This window comes from Oryctolagus cuniculus, chromosome 11 (assembly GCF_051225735.1).
Source record: "Oryctolagus cuniculus isolate XC-2025 breed Fujian yellow rabbit chromosome 11, ASM5122573v1, whole genome shotgun sequence".
NCBI classification, from domain to species: Eukaryota; Metazoa; Chordata; class Mammalia; order Lagomorpha; family Leporidae; genus Oryctolagus; species Oryctolagus cuniculus.
The window spans coordinates 53,415,974-53,434,608 of record NC_142877.1 but is presented as its reverse complement, the minus strand read 5'-3'; the positions used below and the strand labels follow the sequence as shown (position 1 = coordinate 53,434,608).

Below are 18,635 nucleotides of genomic sequence, written 5' to 3'. Positions count from 1 at the left end.
GGCAGAACTGAAGGAATGAAATAGACGACTGCACATAGTTGGAGATTTTAATGCTGTTCCCTCGGTAACTGGCTAAATCAGTAGACCAAAAACATCATCACTAAGGATGTAAAAGATAATGAACAGCGTGATCCACCAACTTGACCTTGTTGACATTCGTGGACTACCATGTCGACAGCTGATGAATAAATATCATTTTCAGGTACACATGGAACACCTTGGACCATGTGCTGGACCATAAAGAAAGTCTTGATAAATTACTGCAAAGTATTGATATCTTACAGAATGTATTCTTTAACCATAATGTAATTATTTTAAGATCAATAATAGGCCAGTGCTGTGGTTCAACAGGCTAATCCTCCGCCTTGTGGCGCCAGCACACCGGGTTCTAGTCCTGGTCGGGGCGCCGGATTCTGTCCCGGTTGTCCCTCTTCCAGGCCAGCTCTCTGCTATGGCCCAGGAGTGCAGTGGAGGATGGCCCAAGTCCTTGGGCCCTGCACCCCATGGGAGACCAGGAGAAGCACCTGGCTCCTGCCATCGGATCAGCACAGTGCGCTGGCCGCAGCGCACCACGGCGGCGGCCATTGGAGGGTGAACCAACGGCAAAGGAAGACCTTTCTCTCTGTCTCTCTCACTGTCCACTCTGCCTGTCCAAAAAAAAAAAAAAAAGATCAATAATAATAAGATGGAAAGTATTTTGAAGTTAACTCTTTAAATAGCCTGTGAGTCAAATAAGAAATTGCAAGGGAAATTATAAAATATTTTTATTGAACGATGCTGAAAATATATCAAATTGCATAGATACAGCTAAAGTAAACTAAAGTGGAAATTCATAGCATTAAATTTTGTATTTAAAATGAAGAAAGGTTTAAGTTAATGATATAAATTTCTACTTTCTAATCTGAAAAAGAAGAGTAAAATAAACCCAAAGTAAGTTACAGGGAGAAAATAAATCTTAAAAAGTAGAAATTAATGAAATAATTTACCAATTGGTAAAATAAAGCCAGAAGTTGGTTCTTTGAAAAATTTAATTGAAATTGATAAACTAACGTTGCAGCCATTTGGAGAGTGAACCAATAGATGGAAGATCTATCTCACTCTGCCCGTCAAATAAAAAAATAAATTATTTTTAAAAAAGATTTATTCATTTATTTGGAAAGCAGAGTCACAAAGATGCAGAGGCAGAGAGAGAGGTCTTCCATCCGCTGGTTCACTCCCCAAATGACCACAATAGCCAGAGCTGTGCAGATCCAAAGCCAGGAGCCAGGAGCTTCTTCCCGGTCTCCCACATAGGTGCAGGGGCCCAAGCACTTGGTCCATCATCTACTGCTTTCCTAGGCCATCACAGAGAGCTGGATGAGAAGTGGAGCAGCCGGGACGAGAATTGGTGCCCATATGGGATGCTGGTACTGCAGGCGGCACTTTACCCATTACACCACAGCACCGGCCCATAAATTAATTATTTTTAAAAAAACATGGTAAACTCTTAGGAAAAAAAGAAAATAGGAATTATCTATGAGGGAGAAGGAGTATCTCTATAGGTCCTACAGACATTGAAAGGATAAAATAATATAACGAGCAATTTAATAGTAATAAATTCAACAGCATAGATATAATGGACAATTAACTCCATTAGAGATTTTTATTTTATTTTGGTAATTTATTTATTTAAGAGACAGATATTCAGAGAACTCCCATCGGCTGGTTCACTCTCCAAATTCCCTGCAATATCAGGGCTGGGCTAGGTTGAAGCAAAGAGATGGGAACTCAATCCAGGTCTACCACATGGGTTGCAGGGACCCAACTACTTAAGCCATTGCCACTGCCTCGCATTGTCTTCATTAGCAGGAATGCTGGGAGTTAGCAGCAGAGCTGGGTATCAAATCCAGGTGCTGCAATATAAGAAGTAGGCATCTTTTGTGTTTTTTTTTTTTTAAATACTTATATTTATTTGAAAGGCAAAATGACAGAGAAAGAAAGAGATCTTCCATCTGCTGGTTCATTCCCTAAATGGCTACAATGACCAGGGCTGGCCCAGGCTGAAACTAGGAGTCTAGAATTCCATCTTGGGGGCCGGCATTATGTTGTGATGGGTTAAGCCACTGCCTGTGATGCTGACATCCCATATGGGTGCCGGTTTGAGACCTGGCTGAGCCATTTTCCACTGTGTTTCTAGATAAATTAGCAGGGAGCTGGACTGGAAGTGGAGCAGCCAGGAATTGAACAGAGTACAAGTTTGATACAGATGGTTCGATACATCTGATACAGATGCCAATGTCCCAAGCAGTTGGCGAAATGTAACAATGCCGGCCCTCAGAAGAGAGCTTCTTAACCGCTAGGCTAAATGTCCTCACTGAGAATTTTTTCTTTTGGTTTTTGAACCTGTTATGGAGAGCTCTTGGTTTTTTAAGGATTTATTTATTTATTTGAAAGGCAGAGTTAGAGAGATGGAGGGGCAGAGAGAGAGAGAGATCTATCTTTGTTATTCCGCAAATGCTTGCAATGGCCAGGGCTGGGCCACACTGAAGCCAGGAGCCTGTTACTCCATCTGGCTCTTCCATGTGTGGCAGAGGCCCAGTTGTTGGGGCCATCTGCTGCTTTCCCAGTACTAAATAAGCAGGGAGCTGGATCTGAGGCAGTGACATCACAGGCAGTGGCTTAACTTGCTGTGTCACACACTTGCCCCTTGCTTTGTTTCTTTAAGATTTGTTTGCTTGAAAGGCAGTGTAACAGACAGAGACAGAGAGGTATCTTTTCCATCCACTGGTTCACTTTCCAAATGGTTACAACAGCCAGGTCTGGGCCAGACCAAAGCTAGAAGCCTGGAACTCCATATACCCATGTGGGTGGCCAGCATCCACTGCTTTCCTGTGCACATTAGCAGGGAGCTGGATCAGAAGCCGTAGCCAAGCCCTGAACCAGCACTCCAATATGGGATGCGAACGGCGCAAGCAGCAGTTTATGCTGATGCACCACGGAATCAACCCCTCTGTTGACTGCTGCATGGTGTCACTGTCTTCCTGCTTCCCAGGTTTTTATATCCCAGGTAGTAATAGTTTTCCCAGAACTACCCTCGAGTTCTTCCTGTCCTTATTTATCTCATAGCATAGTTTTGTGTTTATAACACTTCCTTGTAGAAGAATAACCTAGCCATTTTTCAATCCTTTAGAGATTCATAAAGAATCTGTCGAGGCTGGCACCGCGGCTCACTAGGCTAATCCTCCGCCTGCGGTGCCAGCACACTGGGTTCTAGTCCCGGTCGGGGCGCCGGATTCTGTTCCGGTCACTCCCCTTCCTGTCCAGCTCTCTGCTGTGGCCAGGGAGTGCAGTGGAGGATGGCCCAAGTACTTGGGCCCTACACCCTCATGGGAGACCAGGAGAAGCACCTGGCTCCTGGCTTCGGATCAGCGCGGTATGCCAGCTGTAGCGCGCCGGCTGTGGCGGCCACTGGGGGGGTGAACCAACGGCAAAGGAAGACCTTTCTCTCCGTCTCTCTCTCTCACTGTCCACTCTGCCTGTCCAAAAAAAAAAAAAAAAAAAAAAGAATCTGTCAAGGACAATTCTTTGTTGTGTTCCTCTTTAGCCCATAGCATGGAAAGAAGGGGAATACACCGGGGAGATCTTGAAGCAAGATGTTTGAGAGTCCCGGGACTAACTTGGATGATGTGTTTTATCTTTTCAGTCCCCTTGGTTCTGGGACACCCGACAGTGCTGGCACAGCTATCCATATCAGGTAGGACCTGAGCCATTTCGAGATAGGGACCAGAAAGTTCATGGGAAATGTATGCTAACCACAAAACCTATGCATGGATTTCCAAAGTTTTTTTCTACCAAGATAAACTTTAATTCCATTTTCCACAAACTTTTTGAAGTCCCGTTGTATGTGTACAAAGTAGGGTGGGTGAGAATGCATTGTTAGTCCCAGGACAGATGGCATTTGCCCTAGTATTTTTTTAGGGAGACTGAGAGGATAATCTGGGTGTTTCTGGAGCCCCCGTGGCAGTGAAATCCAGTGAGCTTTTTGTTCCAGGTTCCCCTCCAGGGCGGGGAAAAGAAGTAATTTTCCTGTACGTAGTGAGGTACTTTCTGGTCAGGTGTCCTGTCTATATCAAGGACAATGTAGACTTCCCTTCAGTTCATCTTGGTTCTAATCTATACCGGAGAAATGTGAGAGAACTGTTGGAGGGTTGGGAGAGGAAAGCATGAGTAAATTTAATTCCTTGAAAAGCACTAATTGTCCAGAATTCTAGACGTATTGATTGATGGCTATAGTATAAAGTAACTATGTCTCATCTCCAAAAGTTGAGTACTAAGGGTGTGTGTGTGTGTGTGTGTGTGTGTGTGTGTGTGTAGGAGCGGAGAAAAGAGATTTAATAATCTTCATGCCAGTCCAAAAATCTATTAGCTGCTGCAGATCTTGGGAGGTGATGGAGAGGAAAGATGTCTTATAATTGGGGGCATATTGGTCCTCTGAGAAGGAGAAAGTGGTGTAGATGGAATATATCTTTGACTAGCTGGTATTCTAACTATTGCTTTCTCTCTTCCAGCCTCTTTCAAGTGGACTTTACTACTATTATGTCATGGAATTGGCCTTCTACTGGTCTCTCATGTTTTCTCAATTTATAGACATTAAAAGAAAGGTGAGGACATGGACTCGCTCAACTCCTTAACTTACTAAATCTTCCTTTCTAACAGCTACCATCATTGCCATGGGGTTCTCCTCCTTAACAGGCCCACCAAAGAGGGGGAAAGTAGGTGTGATAGAACTTTTAGCTCTTGGTAACGCTCCCAGAAAGGAGACTTGATTAAGAATCGCGTCTGTTGAAGACATTCAGGGCTGTCCAGGATGAGGACCGTGAACCAGCTAAGAGGAGTGCTGCCTGTGCTTCTTATACTTTACAAGACTCAGAAGATGATCAGGACTTGAGGATATCAAGGCCTGATTTCTAGAAAAGTTGCTTCTGGCTTTTGTGTGACACCAGGACACCACCACCCCAATCTCTTTTCTTTCCCTCCCATTTTACTTACTTCACTTATTCAAAGAATGTCAACCAGAAGGGATTTTATGATTTGTTTCAGAAACAAAGACTCAAAGAAGTGAATTGACTTGCCCATACAGAAATGACTTTTTTTTCTAAGATTTATTTATTTATTTGGATGTAAAGTTACAGGAAGAGGGAAAAAGGGAGAGAGGGAAAGAGAGAAAGAGGTAATTTTCATCTACTGGTTCACTTCCCAAATGGCTACAATGGCTGCTGCTAGGCCAGGCCGAAGCCAGGAGCTTGGTCCAGGTCTCCCCTACAGATGGCAGGGGCCCAAGTACTCAGGCCATTTTCTGCTGTTCCCCCAGATGCATTAACAGGGAGCTGGATCAGAAGTAGAGCAGCTGGAACTCAAACCAGGGCTCATGTGGGAAGCTGTCCTCACTGGCAGTGGTTTAACCTGCTGAGCCAGTGTCTGCCCCTAGAAGTGACTTAAGTTTCATACAACTAGACAGAAGGGTCAAAGTCTTCATGTTCTCAGTGATGTCTACCTGACCTAATGTGGTTGCAGCATCTCTAAATGTGGTATTGGGTGAGGGTAACCAGGGTTAGCATTTATGGGTTTGAAACTAATCTGTTAGTTTTGTTAACATAGAAATTTAATAATCAGTTTTGATGCCTCTCATTACCTATGATCAGGGCACACAGATCCTCCTGTTAAAATTTTAATATAATTTGAAATATGTATATGAATTTTAAAACATAATAGACTATGTACTTGCAAGATCATCAAAGAAAATTGCTGTGTTTTGTGCTTTGGGCTACATTAACATAGGCTCTGGGTCAGTCACTGATGGGGGAGGCGTTCTGGGTCAAATGCTAGGCAGCTTCCTCAGGGAGACTCTAACCAGAATGGAACCTACAAGAGGCAGGCTCAGATGCTCAGAGAATAATGCAAGGTGATGGTTTGACTAGCACTGCTACAACCTTGCCCGCACCTCACCTATTTCCTTTCCTTCCTAGGACTTCCTGATTATGTTTGTGCATCACTTGGCCACCATCGGGCTGATCACCTTCTCTTACATCAACAACATGGTCCGGGTGGGGACTCTGGTCATGTGTCTTCATGATGCCTCAGACTTCCTGCTGGAGGTGAGAATCCGGCTTCTCTTTGGTCGTCATCCTTTTCTGTCCTTTTCTTCCTATGCAAGAACTGATTCCCCCGACTCAATTCTTATCTTCCCTTCTCCAGGCGGCCAAGCTAGCAAATTATGCCAAGTATCAGAGGCTCTGTGACACCCTTTTTGTGATCTTCAGTGCTGTGTTCGTGGTCACTCGTCTAGGAATCTATCCATTCTGGTAGGTGCCAGGGCTGTGGAGCTGTGGTAGGTATCTTAGTAGTGATACCCTTCAGCTAATAGAGAACACCAAGAACCCTGGGGTCCTGCTTTTTCCTTGACCTAAGCTGACTCTCCATAGAACTCCCTCTGCAGCAGCCAGGGCTGGACCAGGCCGAAGACAGGAGCCTGGAACTCCATCCAGGTCTTCCACGTGGGTAGCAGGGTCCCGAATACTTGGGTCATCTTCTACTGCCTTCCCAGGTACATTTGCAGGCAATTGGATCAGAAGCAGAGTAGCCAAAACTCACACCAGCTCCCCGATGTGGAATGTAGGTGTGTTAAGTGGCAGCTTAATCCACTGTCACAAAACCAGCCCCAGACACACACAATTCTACATTCACCAGTTTATGGTGCAAAGTCGATGACTCTCTGGAATGGAAATTTTGCTTCTTCTGGGGGAATCATCTATGTACTATCTTGGATGCACCTACTACTGATCCAGTTTTTTGAACCTCTGCATATCTGACATGCTTAACAATGTGCCTTATATCCATTCATAAGATTTACATCTCTACTATCTTTAAGAAAGAAAACCCTGAGGGCTGGCACTGTGGCATAGCTGGTTAAGCTGCTACCTGCAATGTCGGCATTCCAAATGGGCACTGGTTCAAGACCATCCCCCTACACTTCCCTTCCAGTTCCCTGCTAATGCACCTGAGAAAGCAGCAGAAGATGGCCTAAGTGCTTGGGCCCCTGCATACCCCCATGGGGTTCCCAGAAGCAACTCTGGGCTCCTGGTTTGTTGTGGCCTACCACCAGCCATTGCTGCCATTTGGGAAGTGAACCAGCAGATGGAAGATCGCCGTCTCTCTCTCTAACTCTGCCTTTCAAATAAATCTTTAAAAAAAAAAGTAGAATACCCTGTAGTCCCCTCCTCTCCTTTATCCTGTCCCTGGAACTTCAGCTGATGTAAGGTATGGGGAAGAAGCACACAGGGCTCTGCCCGGCTTTAACTCTAGAATCTGACAATTGACTCCTCTTCCAGGATTCTGAACACGACCCTCTTTGAGAGTTGGGAGATGATCGGGCCCTATCCTTCCTGGTGGCTCTTCAATGGCCTTCTCCTGATCCTACAGGTCCTACATGTCATCTGGTCCTACCTTATTGCACGAATTGCTTTCAAAGCCTTGATCCGAGGAAAGGTGAGGATGCGAGATGGTTTCTTTGGGCTGTGTGGGAACATGGGCATTAGCCCGCAGGCCATCTCTTGCTCTGTAGCCTGGGGAGTCCCATCTGTTCAAGCTCACCAAGCACAAAGCCTAGGGCTCCAGAATTTTTTTTTTTTTTTTTTTTTTTTAAGATTTATTTATTTATTTGAAACACAGTTACAGAGAGGCAGAGAGAGAGAGAAGTTTTCCATCCACTGGTTCACTCCCCAACTGGCCGCAACATCTGGAGCTGGGCCAATCCGAAGCCAGGAGCCAGGACCTTCTTTTGGGTCTCCCACATGGTTGCAGGGGCCCAATGAGTTGGGCCGTCTTCTGCTACTTTCCCAGGCCATAGCAAAGAGCTGGACAGGAAGTGGAGCAGCCAGGACTCAAACTGGCACCCATATGGGATGCCAGCACCATAGGCAGTGGCTTTACTTGCTACACCACAGCACCAGCCCCAGGGCTCCAGAATTTTTAACTTTTCTGTCAGCATGAATGTTTAGCCCTTGAGGCCTGACAGATGCAAGAAGCAAGATCTACCATCTTCCTGTCTCTTAAGAATGGCTGTCATGGGGCTGGCGCTGTGCCGTAGCAGGTAAAGCCACCACCTGCAGTGCCGGCATCCCATGTGGGCGCCAGACGCCGGCTGGAGACCCGGCTACTCCACTTCCGACCCTTTTCTCTGCTGTGGCCTGGGAAAGCAGTGGAAGATGGCCCAAGTCCTTGGGCCCCTGCACCCACATAGGTGACTTGGAAGAATCTCCTGGCTCCTGGCTTCGGATCGGTGCAACTCCGGCTGTTGCGGCCATCTGGGGAGTGAACCAGTGAACCAGAGGATGGAAGACCTCTCTCTCTCTCTCTCTCTCTCTCTCTCTCTCTCTGTGTGTGTGTGTGTGTGTGTATGTGTATGTGTGTGTGACTGTGATTTTCAAGTAAAATAAATAAATCTTTAAAAAAAAATGGCTGTTGTTAAAGAATTTGAGAGGTGGCGTTCACCATGTCCTGCCCCTTAGCTGCCCTACTTCCAGGGATTTCGCATTTTTCTTTTCCGCATGAGGGCCTTTTCTCAAAGGCAACCACAGGCAGAGCACCCAGATATAAACTGCGTAGAGGCCGATCGTTAGAGTGCTTTGGAGTGGGGTGTTGAGGTTTCTAAGCTACACCAAGATGATCATGCTGTGATACTCATGATGTAGTCTACGTGAAGAACTGTTTACCTGCCTCACCCCTTGCTGGTACGAGGCAGGGACCCTAAGCATTTGGTGTAAAAGACTACGAGCACAAAGAAAGATGCCATCAGTAAGAAACGCACCCCTGGGTCCTGCAAGCTGGGAAGCAGTCAGCCTGCTGGCCGGGCAGCCAGGCCTTTCAGCCTCCGGGACACAGAATCCCAGGTGGCGGGGCTCTGCCAGAAGGGCGCGGGCTCCAGGACAGCTGGGCAGAATGGGGCCTGGGTGTTTACGCTCTCCTGTGTCATTGTTCTCCAAGACCGTAATGGGTTTCAGAGCGTGCAGCTTGCTGTGGCTACTGGACGTCTCTCTTCTCCTCTGCTTCTCTTTCCTGACCAGGTGGCCTGTCCAGGAAGGACTAGATCCAGACTCTGTACTCTCCACTCTTTTCTCACCTCCTTCCTTTTCTCTATGCCTGGTGGGAGCTGGACAGTTTCATCTCTTGCATGTAAGTGTATCTGTGCTTCTAGTATCGGGGGAAGCGTGCCTGCCGGACCGTGGTGCTCCTCCTGCTCACTTCTGTTCCCCGGATCTGTCTCCAGCGTCCCCTCTCTCCTGACCTTGGGGGGCTGTGCGTGACTGGAGCTGGGGTTGCCGGGTTCCCTTCCTAACTGGAAGCAAGAATTGAGTCTATTTTGTTTTGCTTTTGAAGCTCCTTTTCCCTCATGTGTGGAGACGTTCTGCCCTCTGATGAATATTTTCTAACGATCAGAAGTCCACAGCTGTAATAAACCACTGAGCACAGAACTGACCCAAAATAAATGGCCACTTCCTGGGAGCAGCATTTGTGGCTTGCTTCTTTTTGATTCCTTCCTCTCACTCACTTTTCGGTTTTGGTTTTGAGCATACATTTATTATCCTTGAGTTCAGAGGTCAGAAGTCTGCCAATGGTCTCCCTGGGTTTTTCTTCTTCACATTTAAGATCCATGGGACTTTAAATACCTTTGACTTGCAGGGTAGCTTGAATTCGGAAACACTATTCTTATCCAAACTCCTCATTTGAAATTGCAAAAAAAAAAAGCTCACTTGGAGGTGTAGGTTGGCCGATGACATCCTCTTCACTAACTGCCCATCCATTTTTTTCCCCACTGTACCACGTACCTTGTGGGTACTGAGTGTCACAAGAGAAGTGACCTTGATGATCGGAGAGGAGAGAAGATGGGGGTGTGGTATCATGAAATAGTGATGCTTGAGCCCAGGAATAGTAGGACTTCTGCTAGAGCTGTTAGGGATCAGGTTTGGAGATCAAACTCAGGGTAACCAATAGGCATAAAGCAGTATCCACAGCACCAGAAGGCGGAAGCAGTGGTGACTGTCATATGTGTTGTTTGACTTGGACTTTCTTGTTCTTTGAGGTGTAGAAGGAAAAGGGGTAACTGGAGCTTCCATGAATGATGTCAGTTCTCACAGCCAAGAGGTCCACTCCCTCTCCCAAAGCATCTTCTACTCCGTAGAGAACAGAATCAGAGCTGACAAGAGAGGAAAACAGAAAGCAGGCAAAGCACATTGACAACGTGCTCCAGATAATACTCGGGAGTCAGATGTCGCCAGAAAGTAGGCCAGACTGGGAACAGGGCTCGGATGTGGGCTCTGTGCGCTTAATCTGCCTCTGATCCTCTCCAGAAAACCCTATCCTCACTCTGCTGCCTTTGGTTTCGTGCCGCCCAGGTGTCCAAGGATGACCGCAGCGACGTGGAGAGCAGCTCAGAGGAAGAAGACGTGGCGGCCTACACAAAGGGCCCGCAGGGCAGCTGCCCCAGCAACGGGGCCAGCTGTGTGAACGGCCACATGGGAGGCAGCCACTGGGCTGAAGAGTGAAGTGGTTGGTATGGGAACTCGAGTACACATGGACTTGTAGGGCCACTGGTGACCTGCGCCCATTGGGCCACCCCACATCTACACACCTGTGACTAGGGGACTGCAAGGCACTGAGGAGAATCAAAGAAGCAAATATTTTCACTTTTTTTTTTTAAAAAAACTCTGCCATTTTGTATTTAATAGCCTCCAGGTCCTTTAAATAATGTTATTTGTGTGTGTGTGTGTGTGTGTGTGTGTGTGTGTGTATGCGTGCATGCGTGTATGTGTGTGTAAATGCATGCGTTTCATTGTCTGGGTTGGGGCACAACTCGGGACGGGGCCACAAGGCCTCTCCTGGCCCTCTCTGCACCCACCTCCAACCCGGATCTGGCTGCATGTGAATTCTGCTGGCTCTGGACTGTCCTCCCTTACTGCCCTGGCCCTGAGGCTCTAAACCCGGACCACCTGAATGGAGCAAGCCGGCTCAGCTCCCGGCTCCTGCACGGTTCCTCTTTTGGAGCTGGAATCCCCACTGAAGACTTTGTATAGAAACACAGACCTGGGCGGATGGCCAGACTGCCGTGGCCTCTAACTAGATCCCCTTCCTACCACCTGGTGACGACAGGGACAGCTGCTGATTCCCTGCACTTTGCTCATGGTACGCAGGCAGGGGGGTGGCGGAGGCTGAGCCGAGGGCCGGAGGACAGCAGCCACTGGGTGAGCTGTTCCTGATTTGATACTGTTGTTTACTCTCTCGTGATTAAAAGTGCTTCAACCCTCCTCTCCTGTCTCACCCTGCTCAGTGATTCTATCCCAAATGTTTTTCAGGTCTGACTCAAAAGGCCCTGGACACCAAATTTTTTTCTTTCTCCCAGGGTGTGCCTACATTTAGGGCTTAATATTTAAAGAAAGAGTAAACATGCCCAATGGGTCACGGGAACAATACTGACGAAAAATAAAACAACGGAGGCTTTGGTTTAAAAGTGGGGTTACCTTTGGTTATATATATGCATTTCTCAGAGACAGCATTGTAAAATTTTGTTAAGTGGGTCTAAGTCGATGTTTTCCCTTGTAGCCACTAGAGTACTCATGCTAATCCAGATTTTTCTCTAGTTTAGGTCTGGTTTTCATTCTTCAGAATAACTTTCCATTTAGTGAACATTCCAGTTATCAAAATACTTAGGAACGCTCTACGTACATTAAGATATATGGACGCATCATGTCGGGGAAACGCTACAAATAGAAAGAAATAGCCTTTTGTTCCAAGTTTCAGACACTGCCTTGATGTTCACTACATTTTAGGAACGTTGGTCCTCCTAAACTTAGCTTACTGAGAGACTGGATTTTAAAACGACTTCCTGTAGAGCCTGGGAAAGTTGAGTTCTAAGTAGTCATTTGTTCAGCTTCCCATACTGTTAAATAGAAGCATAATTTTGAAAATGCTTTCGAACATCAGACAAAATATTTCCCTTTTGAAATCTGAACAATTGCTTGGTTAATAGAATCTTGGTTGGTTGGCCTAACTAATCAAACTGTGCAACCAAGTGGTATAATAATAGCTAGTCCATGGCTCTTACTGCATGCATGTCAGGCAATGTATTAAACACATACGATAAAGGTCAAACAACCAGTAAGAACTCTAGCACTGTGGCATAGTGGGTAAAGCCACCTCCTGCAACACCAGCATCCCACATGGGTGCCAGTTGGTGTCCCGGCTGCCCCACTACAGATCCAGCTCCCTGCTAATGGCCTGGGCAAAGCAACAGAAAATGGCCCAAGTGGGAGATCTGGATAAAGCTCCTGGCTTCAGCCTGGCCCAACTGGCTGTTGTGGTCATCTGGGAAGTGAACCAGTGAATGGAAGCTCTCTCTCTCTCTCTCTCTTTCAAATAAATAAATAAATATTTTTAAAAAGTCAAACCCAATGTCTCTATTCTTTTTTTCCCATTTCTACTTTATTTTAAAGGCAGAGAGAGACTCTTCCACATAGGTTCACTCCCCAAATGTCTGCAACAGCCAGGACTGAACCAAGCAGAAGCCAGGATCCCAGAACTCCATCTGGGTGTCACCACACAGGTAGTAGGGACTCAAGCACTTGAGCCATTACCTGCCGCCTCCCAGGATGCACATCAGCAGGAAGCTGGTTCAGAAGTGGAGGGGCCAGGACTTGGAGGAGGCACTCTTGACATGGGATATGGGTGTTCCGAGTGGGGCTTCACCGTTGCGCCAGAACACCTGTGCCCCGTGGTCTGTATTGTTAACCAGTATATCCTCTATATTCACCATAGTGATGCCTGTACTACCACTTCCAACACCTCATAATAAGGAAGAATGGATGTTAAAGGAACATTTATCCAGAGGCACAGTCATCACAGTTTGCCTTGGACGAACAAAGATCGGTTACAGGAACAGGATTTTGTTCTGTGAAGAAACTAAGTGCGTACGGTTGGAGTGGGAGTGAAAGCTGGGGTGCTAGGGAGTTTGAGTACAGAGTGAGGAGATAATTGTGTTCTTGGCACAGTGAGACTGTCATAACACCAATTTTGTAGATACCCTGAGAAGTTTTCATGCCTGCAAAGAAAGACCCAAATTAGTGGAGAGTAAGATACTCACACCCTCCCTACCAGAGAACAAGGTATATCTTTAAGAGAAACAAGGCATGACCTTTCCTCTGTTGAATGTAAAAGGGTTTTAACTTAATTGCAAAATAGGGGCTGGCATTGTGGTGCAGCAAATGAAGCTGCTGCCTACATTGACATCCCATATGAGCATTGGTTGTGGAATCCTGGCTGCTCCACTTCCAATCCAGCTCCCTGCTAATGTGCCTAGGAAAGCAGCAGATAGATGGCCCAAGTGCTTGGGCCCCTGCACCCACATGGGAGACCCAGATGGAGTTCCAGGCTCCTGGCTTCAGCCTGGCCCAGCCCCTGCTGTTGTGACCATTTGGAGAATCCACCAACAAATGGAAGATTCTCACTCTTTTTCCCTTTCTCTCTATAACTCTGCCTTTCCAATAAATAAATTTTTTTAAAAAAGAAATGTTATGTAGTGCTTTATTCTATGAAAGTGATTTCACATCAATAACTGAATTTTAAAACACATATGGAAAAGCAGGAACTATTATCCCCACTCCATAAGTGAGTGTTACACTTATCTATCACACTAATCAAAACATACCCTAAAACACACTGGCTTAAAAGGATAGCTTATTATTGGTCATGATTGGTTGGCTGCTTAAGCTTAGTTGGGAGTAGCAGGTGTCGCAGTCAGAAGGCAGCTAGCTGGGAGTGGCAGCATTTGAAGACTCAACTGGGGTGGATGCACTTTGCCTGGCTATCGGCTCTACCTCGGGAGCTGTCGACTGAGTGCCTCCACGGGACCCCTCCGCTGTCTTGCACTTTGCACAGGGAGCTGGGTTCTAAGAGGCAGGAAGCAGAAGCTACTAGGCCATTTGACAGGGTTGTCTAGAATTGGTACATATCCCTTCCACTGTATCTTCCTGACCAAAGTTGTCACAGGGAATGCGCAGATCCAAGATAGACTCTGCCTCTTGACTGGCAAGCGGTAGGGTCACTGAAGAAGAACATGTGAAATGGGATGTATTGTAGCATGTTTGAGACATCTAATCTTGCCTCAATGAGCAACTCTCTGAAGTTTCAAAAACAAGTGTCTTTGGGGCGGGCATTTGGCAGCGGTCAAGATCCCACTCGGGATGCAGGCATCTTGACCACTAGGCCAAATATCCACCCCTGTTCTCTGAATTTAAAGCAAGTTCTTTAAAATTCAGATCCAAGTATTCATGCAGGGACATATTTTCAGTTCAATAACACACTGTGTGCCTGCTTTGTGGTAGGCACTGTGAGAGAAGCTAAGAAGACAAAGATGGAGGCCGGCACTGTGGCATAGCGGTTAGGCTGCCACCTGTGGTGCCAGCATCCCATATGGGCGCCGTTTCAAGTCCAGGCTGCTCCACTTCTGATCCAGGTCTCTACTATGGTCTGGGAAAGCAGTGGAAGATGGCCCAAGTCCTTGGGCCCCTGCACCTGTGTGGGAGACCCAGAGGAAGCTCCTGGCTCCTGATCGGCACAGCTCCAGCCACTGCGGCCAATTAGGGAGTGGACCAGCAGATGGAAGGCCTTGCGCACTCGTTCTCTCTCCCTCTCCCTCTCTCTCCCTCTCTCCCCCTCCCCTCCCTCCTCTCCCCCTCCCTTCTCTCTCCTTCCCCCTCCCCTCTCTCCCCTCTCCCTCTCTCCCTGCCTCTCCTCTCTGTATAACTCTGACTTTCAAATAAATAAATCTTTTTTTTTTTTTTGATAGAGTGGACAGTGAGAGAGAGAGAGAGAAAGGTCTTCCTTTTTGCCATTGGTTCACCCTCCAATGGCCGCCGCAGCTGGCGCACTGCGCTGATCCAAAGGCAGGAGCCAGGTGCTTCTCCTGGTCTCCCATGGGGTGCAGGGCCCAAGCACTTGGGCCATCCTCCACTGCACTCCCTGGCCACAGCAGAGAGCTGGACTGGAAGAAGGGCAACCAGGACAGAATCCGGTGCCCTGACCAGGACTAGAACCCGGTGTGCCGGCGCCGCTAGGTGGAGGATTAGCCTATTGAGCCGCGGCGCTGGCCATAAATGTCTTTTTTTTTAAAAAAAAAAAAAAAAAGGTGAACAAGACCAGGTTTCTGTTAAAGGGCTCACACTCCAGTAAGTTTAAAAAAAAAAAAAAAATACAGTGCAGTGAGAACTACTTTAAATTGTTCTTGGCAAAGTAAAGAGAACTTTAAAACGGAACAGGGCCATTAAAGATAATAAGGCCCATCTTATATTGCAATGCCTGGTTCAGGTCCTGGCTCTGCTCTCAACCCTAGCTTTCTGCTAATGCACACCTTGGGAGGCAGCCCCCAGCCACTGTGGGTGTTTAGTGAACCAGCAGACGGGAGACCTCAATATCTCATTCCCTGTTGTGTCTCTGTATCTTCACCTTTCAAATAATTTTTTTTTTTTTTTTTTTTTTTTTTTTAACAAACGGAGACAGGCTTCTGGCACAGCAGTTAAGATGCCATGTGATGGAGACCAGAAGCACCTGGTTCCTGGCTTCGGATTGGCGCAGCGCCAGCCTTGGCGGCCATTTGGGGAGTGAACCAAAGGAAGGAAGAACTTTCTGTCTCTCTGTCTTTAACTCTACCTGTGCCTTGGTTCAAGTCGCTGCTGATCCCAGCTTCCTGCTAATGTGCACCCTGGGACGCAGTGCTGATGGTTCAAGTGACTGGGTTCCTGCCAGCCACACAGGAGACCTGCATTGAGTTCTGGCCTTCCAACTCCCATCTTGGACCAGCCCCAGCTGTTAATGGCCATTTAGGGAGTGAACCAGTGGAAGAAAAATGCTCTGCCTTTCAAATAAAAATATAAGCATTTTAGAAGAGACATAATAAAATATATGAAAGATGCCAGTTGTGGCTTAATGCAGAATAAAATAAACATCCGGAAATGGTGGGTGATTTTTTTTTCTATGTCTAGCTGAGCTCCCAATAAAGAGACAAAAAGATAAAAAGAGCAGATGGCAGAACAGCTGGTTGAGTTCGCACAGGAATGAGAGAATCCTAACAAGGACTTGAGTTTTAGTACCAACAACAGGAGACAGGACTACAGGGCTACTAGTTAGGTTGCTCTGTCCAACATTTCAGTACCTGGGCTTGTTTAACAGCTCCGGCTCCTACTCCAGCTTCCTGCCAGTGCAGACCCTGGGAGGCAATGGAAATGGCTCGATTGGGGTTCCTGCCATTTAACGGGACACCTGGGTTGAGTTTGCTAGTTTGACCAGACACACCACTTTAGGAATAAACCAGCAGAAAGGAGCTCTTTCATGCTCTATTTCTCTTTTTCTTGCTGCCTCTCAAATACATTTTTTTTTAAATTGTTTCAAAGATGTATTTATTTATTTGAAAGGCAGAAAGAGAAAGTAGTCTTCCATCTACTGGTTCACTCCCCGAATGGCCACAACGGCCAGGGCTGGGCCAAAGTCAGGAACCAGGAGCTTCATCCTGGTCTCCCATGTGAATGCAGGGGCTCAAGCACTTGGGCTATTCTCAGCTGCTTTCCCAGGCTCATTAGCAGGAAGCTGGATCAGAAGTGGAATGGCCAGGACTTGAACCAGTAATCACATGGATGCCAGTGCTGCAGGCGGCAGCTTAACCCAGTACCGGCCCCTCAAATTTTTTAAAAACCTTTTCAGTGTATGTATGTATGTGTGTGTGTGTGTGTGTGTGCATGCGGCAAAAGGAAATTTGAGCCTGATCTTGTGGGATAGGAGACTTGAGAATTAAGCCCCAGGCCTGCTCTCCATGTTAATTTGAGAACATAAATGTATATTTCCTAAGTGGTCTGAGAAAAGAGCATACCATTCCCCAAAGGTCTAGAGAGAGAAAGAAATCTTCCATCTGTGGTTCACTCCCCAAGTAGTCACAACAGCCATGGTTGGGCCAGGAGCCAGGAACTACATCCAGGTCTCCCACATGGGTGTCAGAGGCCCACGGCAAACTAGGGCCATCTGCTGCTGCCTTCTCAGGCACATTAGCAGGGAGCTGGATCAGGAGTGGAGTAAATGCAATGTCTGCATTACAGGCTGTGGCTTTTCCTGCTGTACCACAATACCAGCCCCCATGTAAGTGTCATTAAACAGAGAGTGCGAGTCCGAATTTATTCCAACCCTGCTTTCCCCCTGTGGTTTGGTGATGTTACCCTCTATTATATCCCAGGTTCTCATGCATACACTGATCTGTTTCTGAGTTTGTCTACACACTGGCCTCTTTGTCTACACTGGCAGTGATACCACACCATTTAGATTACTATTAGCTGTTGGCTGTGTCTTGATATCTGGTAGGCCCAAAATATCTTCTTTGTTCATTTTCAAAATTGTCTTGGCTACTTAGGTAGAGATTTTTAGGAGGAAAAAGTTGTGTCTTCTACAGACATTTGGCCCAGTGTGGGAGGGTGAAAGGTCAGAGGTGGGAGTAGACAGGCTGTTCTTTTCAGAGAAAACAGACAGTGTGGTCCAACCATACAGGCAGGCAGATCTTACTAGAATATAACTCTGTAGGCCAGGGATTCTTTAAGATTTATTTACTTACCTTAAGGTCAGAGGAAAAGGGGGTGGGGGGTACAGAGAGATCTTCCATCTGTTATTTACTCCCCAAATGCTCAGCCTGGTTGGGCCAGGCTGATACCAGGAGCCGGGAACTCCATCCTGGTCTCCAACGTGAGTGCACGGGCCTGAGCGCTTGGGCCATCCTCTGCTGCCTTCCCAGGTGCATTAGCAGGGAGCTGGATCAGAAGCAGAGCAGCTGGAACTTAAACAGGCAAGACGTCAGCCCGGAGGCCGGGATTCTCAGCTGACTGCCTGTGTTAAACTTCACAGTGCATCTGGAGCAGGAGAGTGAGTGCCATACTCAAAGCCGTTCCAAATACATGTCTTTGAAGGCAGTGTAACAAACGTAATGAGAGCAAGACTGGAATGGGAGCAGGGGGTTAGCCTCGTGATGGGGGCTCCCGTTGAGTATCAGGTGACGTGGGTTTCACACTTGGCTCTGCTCATGAAAGCATCTTCCTACTAATGAACACCCTGGGAGGCAGCAGTGACAGCTCCGATAATTAGGTTCCTGCTACTCATGTAGCTTCTGGCCTTCTGGCAGTGTACCAGCCACTGCAGCCATCTGGGGAGTGACACAGCAGATGTGAGCTCTCTGTCAATAGAAAAAAAAAAAGAGAGAAAGAAAACTGGAACCAAGACCATGAAAAGACTTCTGCAAGAAATGACATAGATTAAAAGTAAGTAGATGTTTCAGTGATAAAAAGACAATTACTTGTGGGAGCAGAGTGCAGGTAATAATCTAGTCAAATTCCCCTGTTTCTGACTTGAGTGGTAAGGTGGATGACAGTTCCATGAACTAAATTACGAGGAAAATGCAAGGCAATGCCGAAGAGAAGACATGCTGTCAGGCACGGAAATTTCAAGTTAGGACTGCAGGATACCCAAGTGGGTATATCAAGCAAGTGGATCTATCAGAAGCTCAAGGGTAAACCTCGGAG

The 18,635-nt window shown here is 46.9% G+C and overlaps 1 protein-coding gene across 12 annotated transcripts in view; it reads left to right on the top strand.

Annotated features, from left to right (window-relative positions):
- The window catches only part of CERS5 (ceramide synthase 5), a 35,004-nt gene extending 23,665 nt beyond the window's left edge, over nucleotides 1–11,339 (top strand). For 3 of the 12 annotated variants that reach the window (XM_070052218.2, XM_089308311.1, XM_089308307.1), the window contains 7 exons: nucleotides 3,683–3,733; nucleotides 4,548–4,640; nucleotides 6,006–6,134; nucleotides 6,235–6,341; nucleotides 7,368–7,524; nucleotides 9,102–9,210; nucleotides 10,118–10,404. In XM_070052218.2, the coding sequence (XP_069908319.2) occupies nucleotides 3,683–3,733; nucleotides 4,548–4,640; nucleotides 6,006–6,134; nucleotides 6,235–6,341; nucleotides 7,368–7,524; nucleotides 9,102–9,210; nucleotides 10,118–10,272 (801 nt within the window). In that variant the 3' untranslated portion in view covers nucleotides 10,273–10,404. Of the gene's footprint in view, nucleotides 1–3,682; nucleotides 3,734–4,547; nucleotides 4,641–6,005; nucleotides 6,135–6,234; nucleotides 6,342–7,367; nucleotides 7,525–9,101; nucleotides 9,211–9,414; nucleotides 9,547–10,117 lie in introns of those variants that run through there. The other 9 variants (XM_070052213.2, XM_089308312.1, XM_089308308.1 and 6 more) reach the window with 6 other exon arrangements.
- Nucleotides 11,340–18,635: the final 7,296 nt, after the last annotated feature.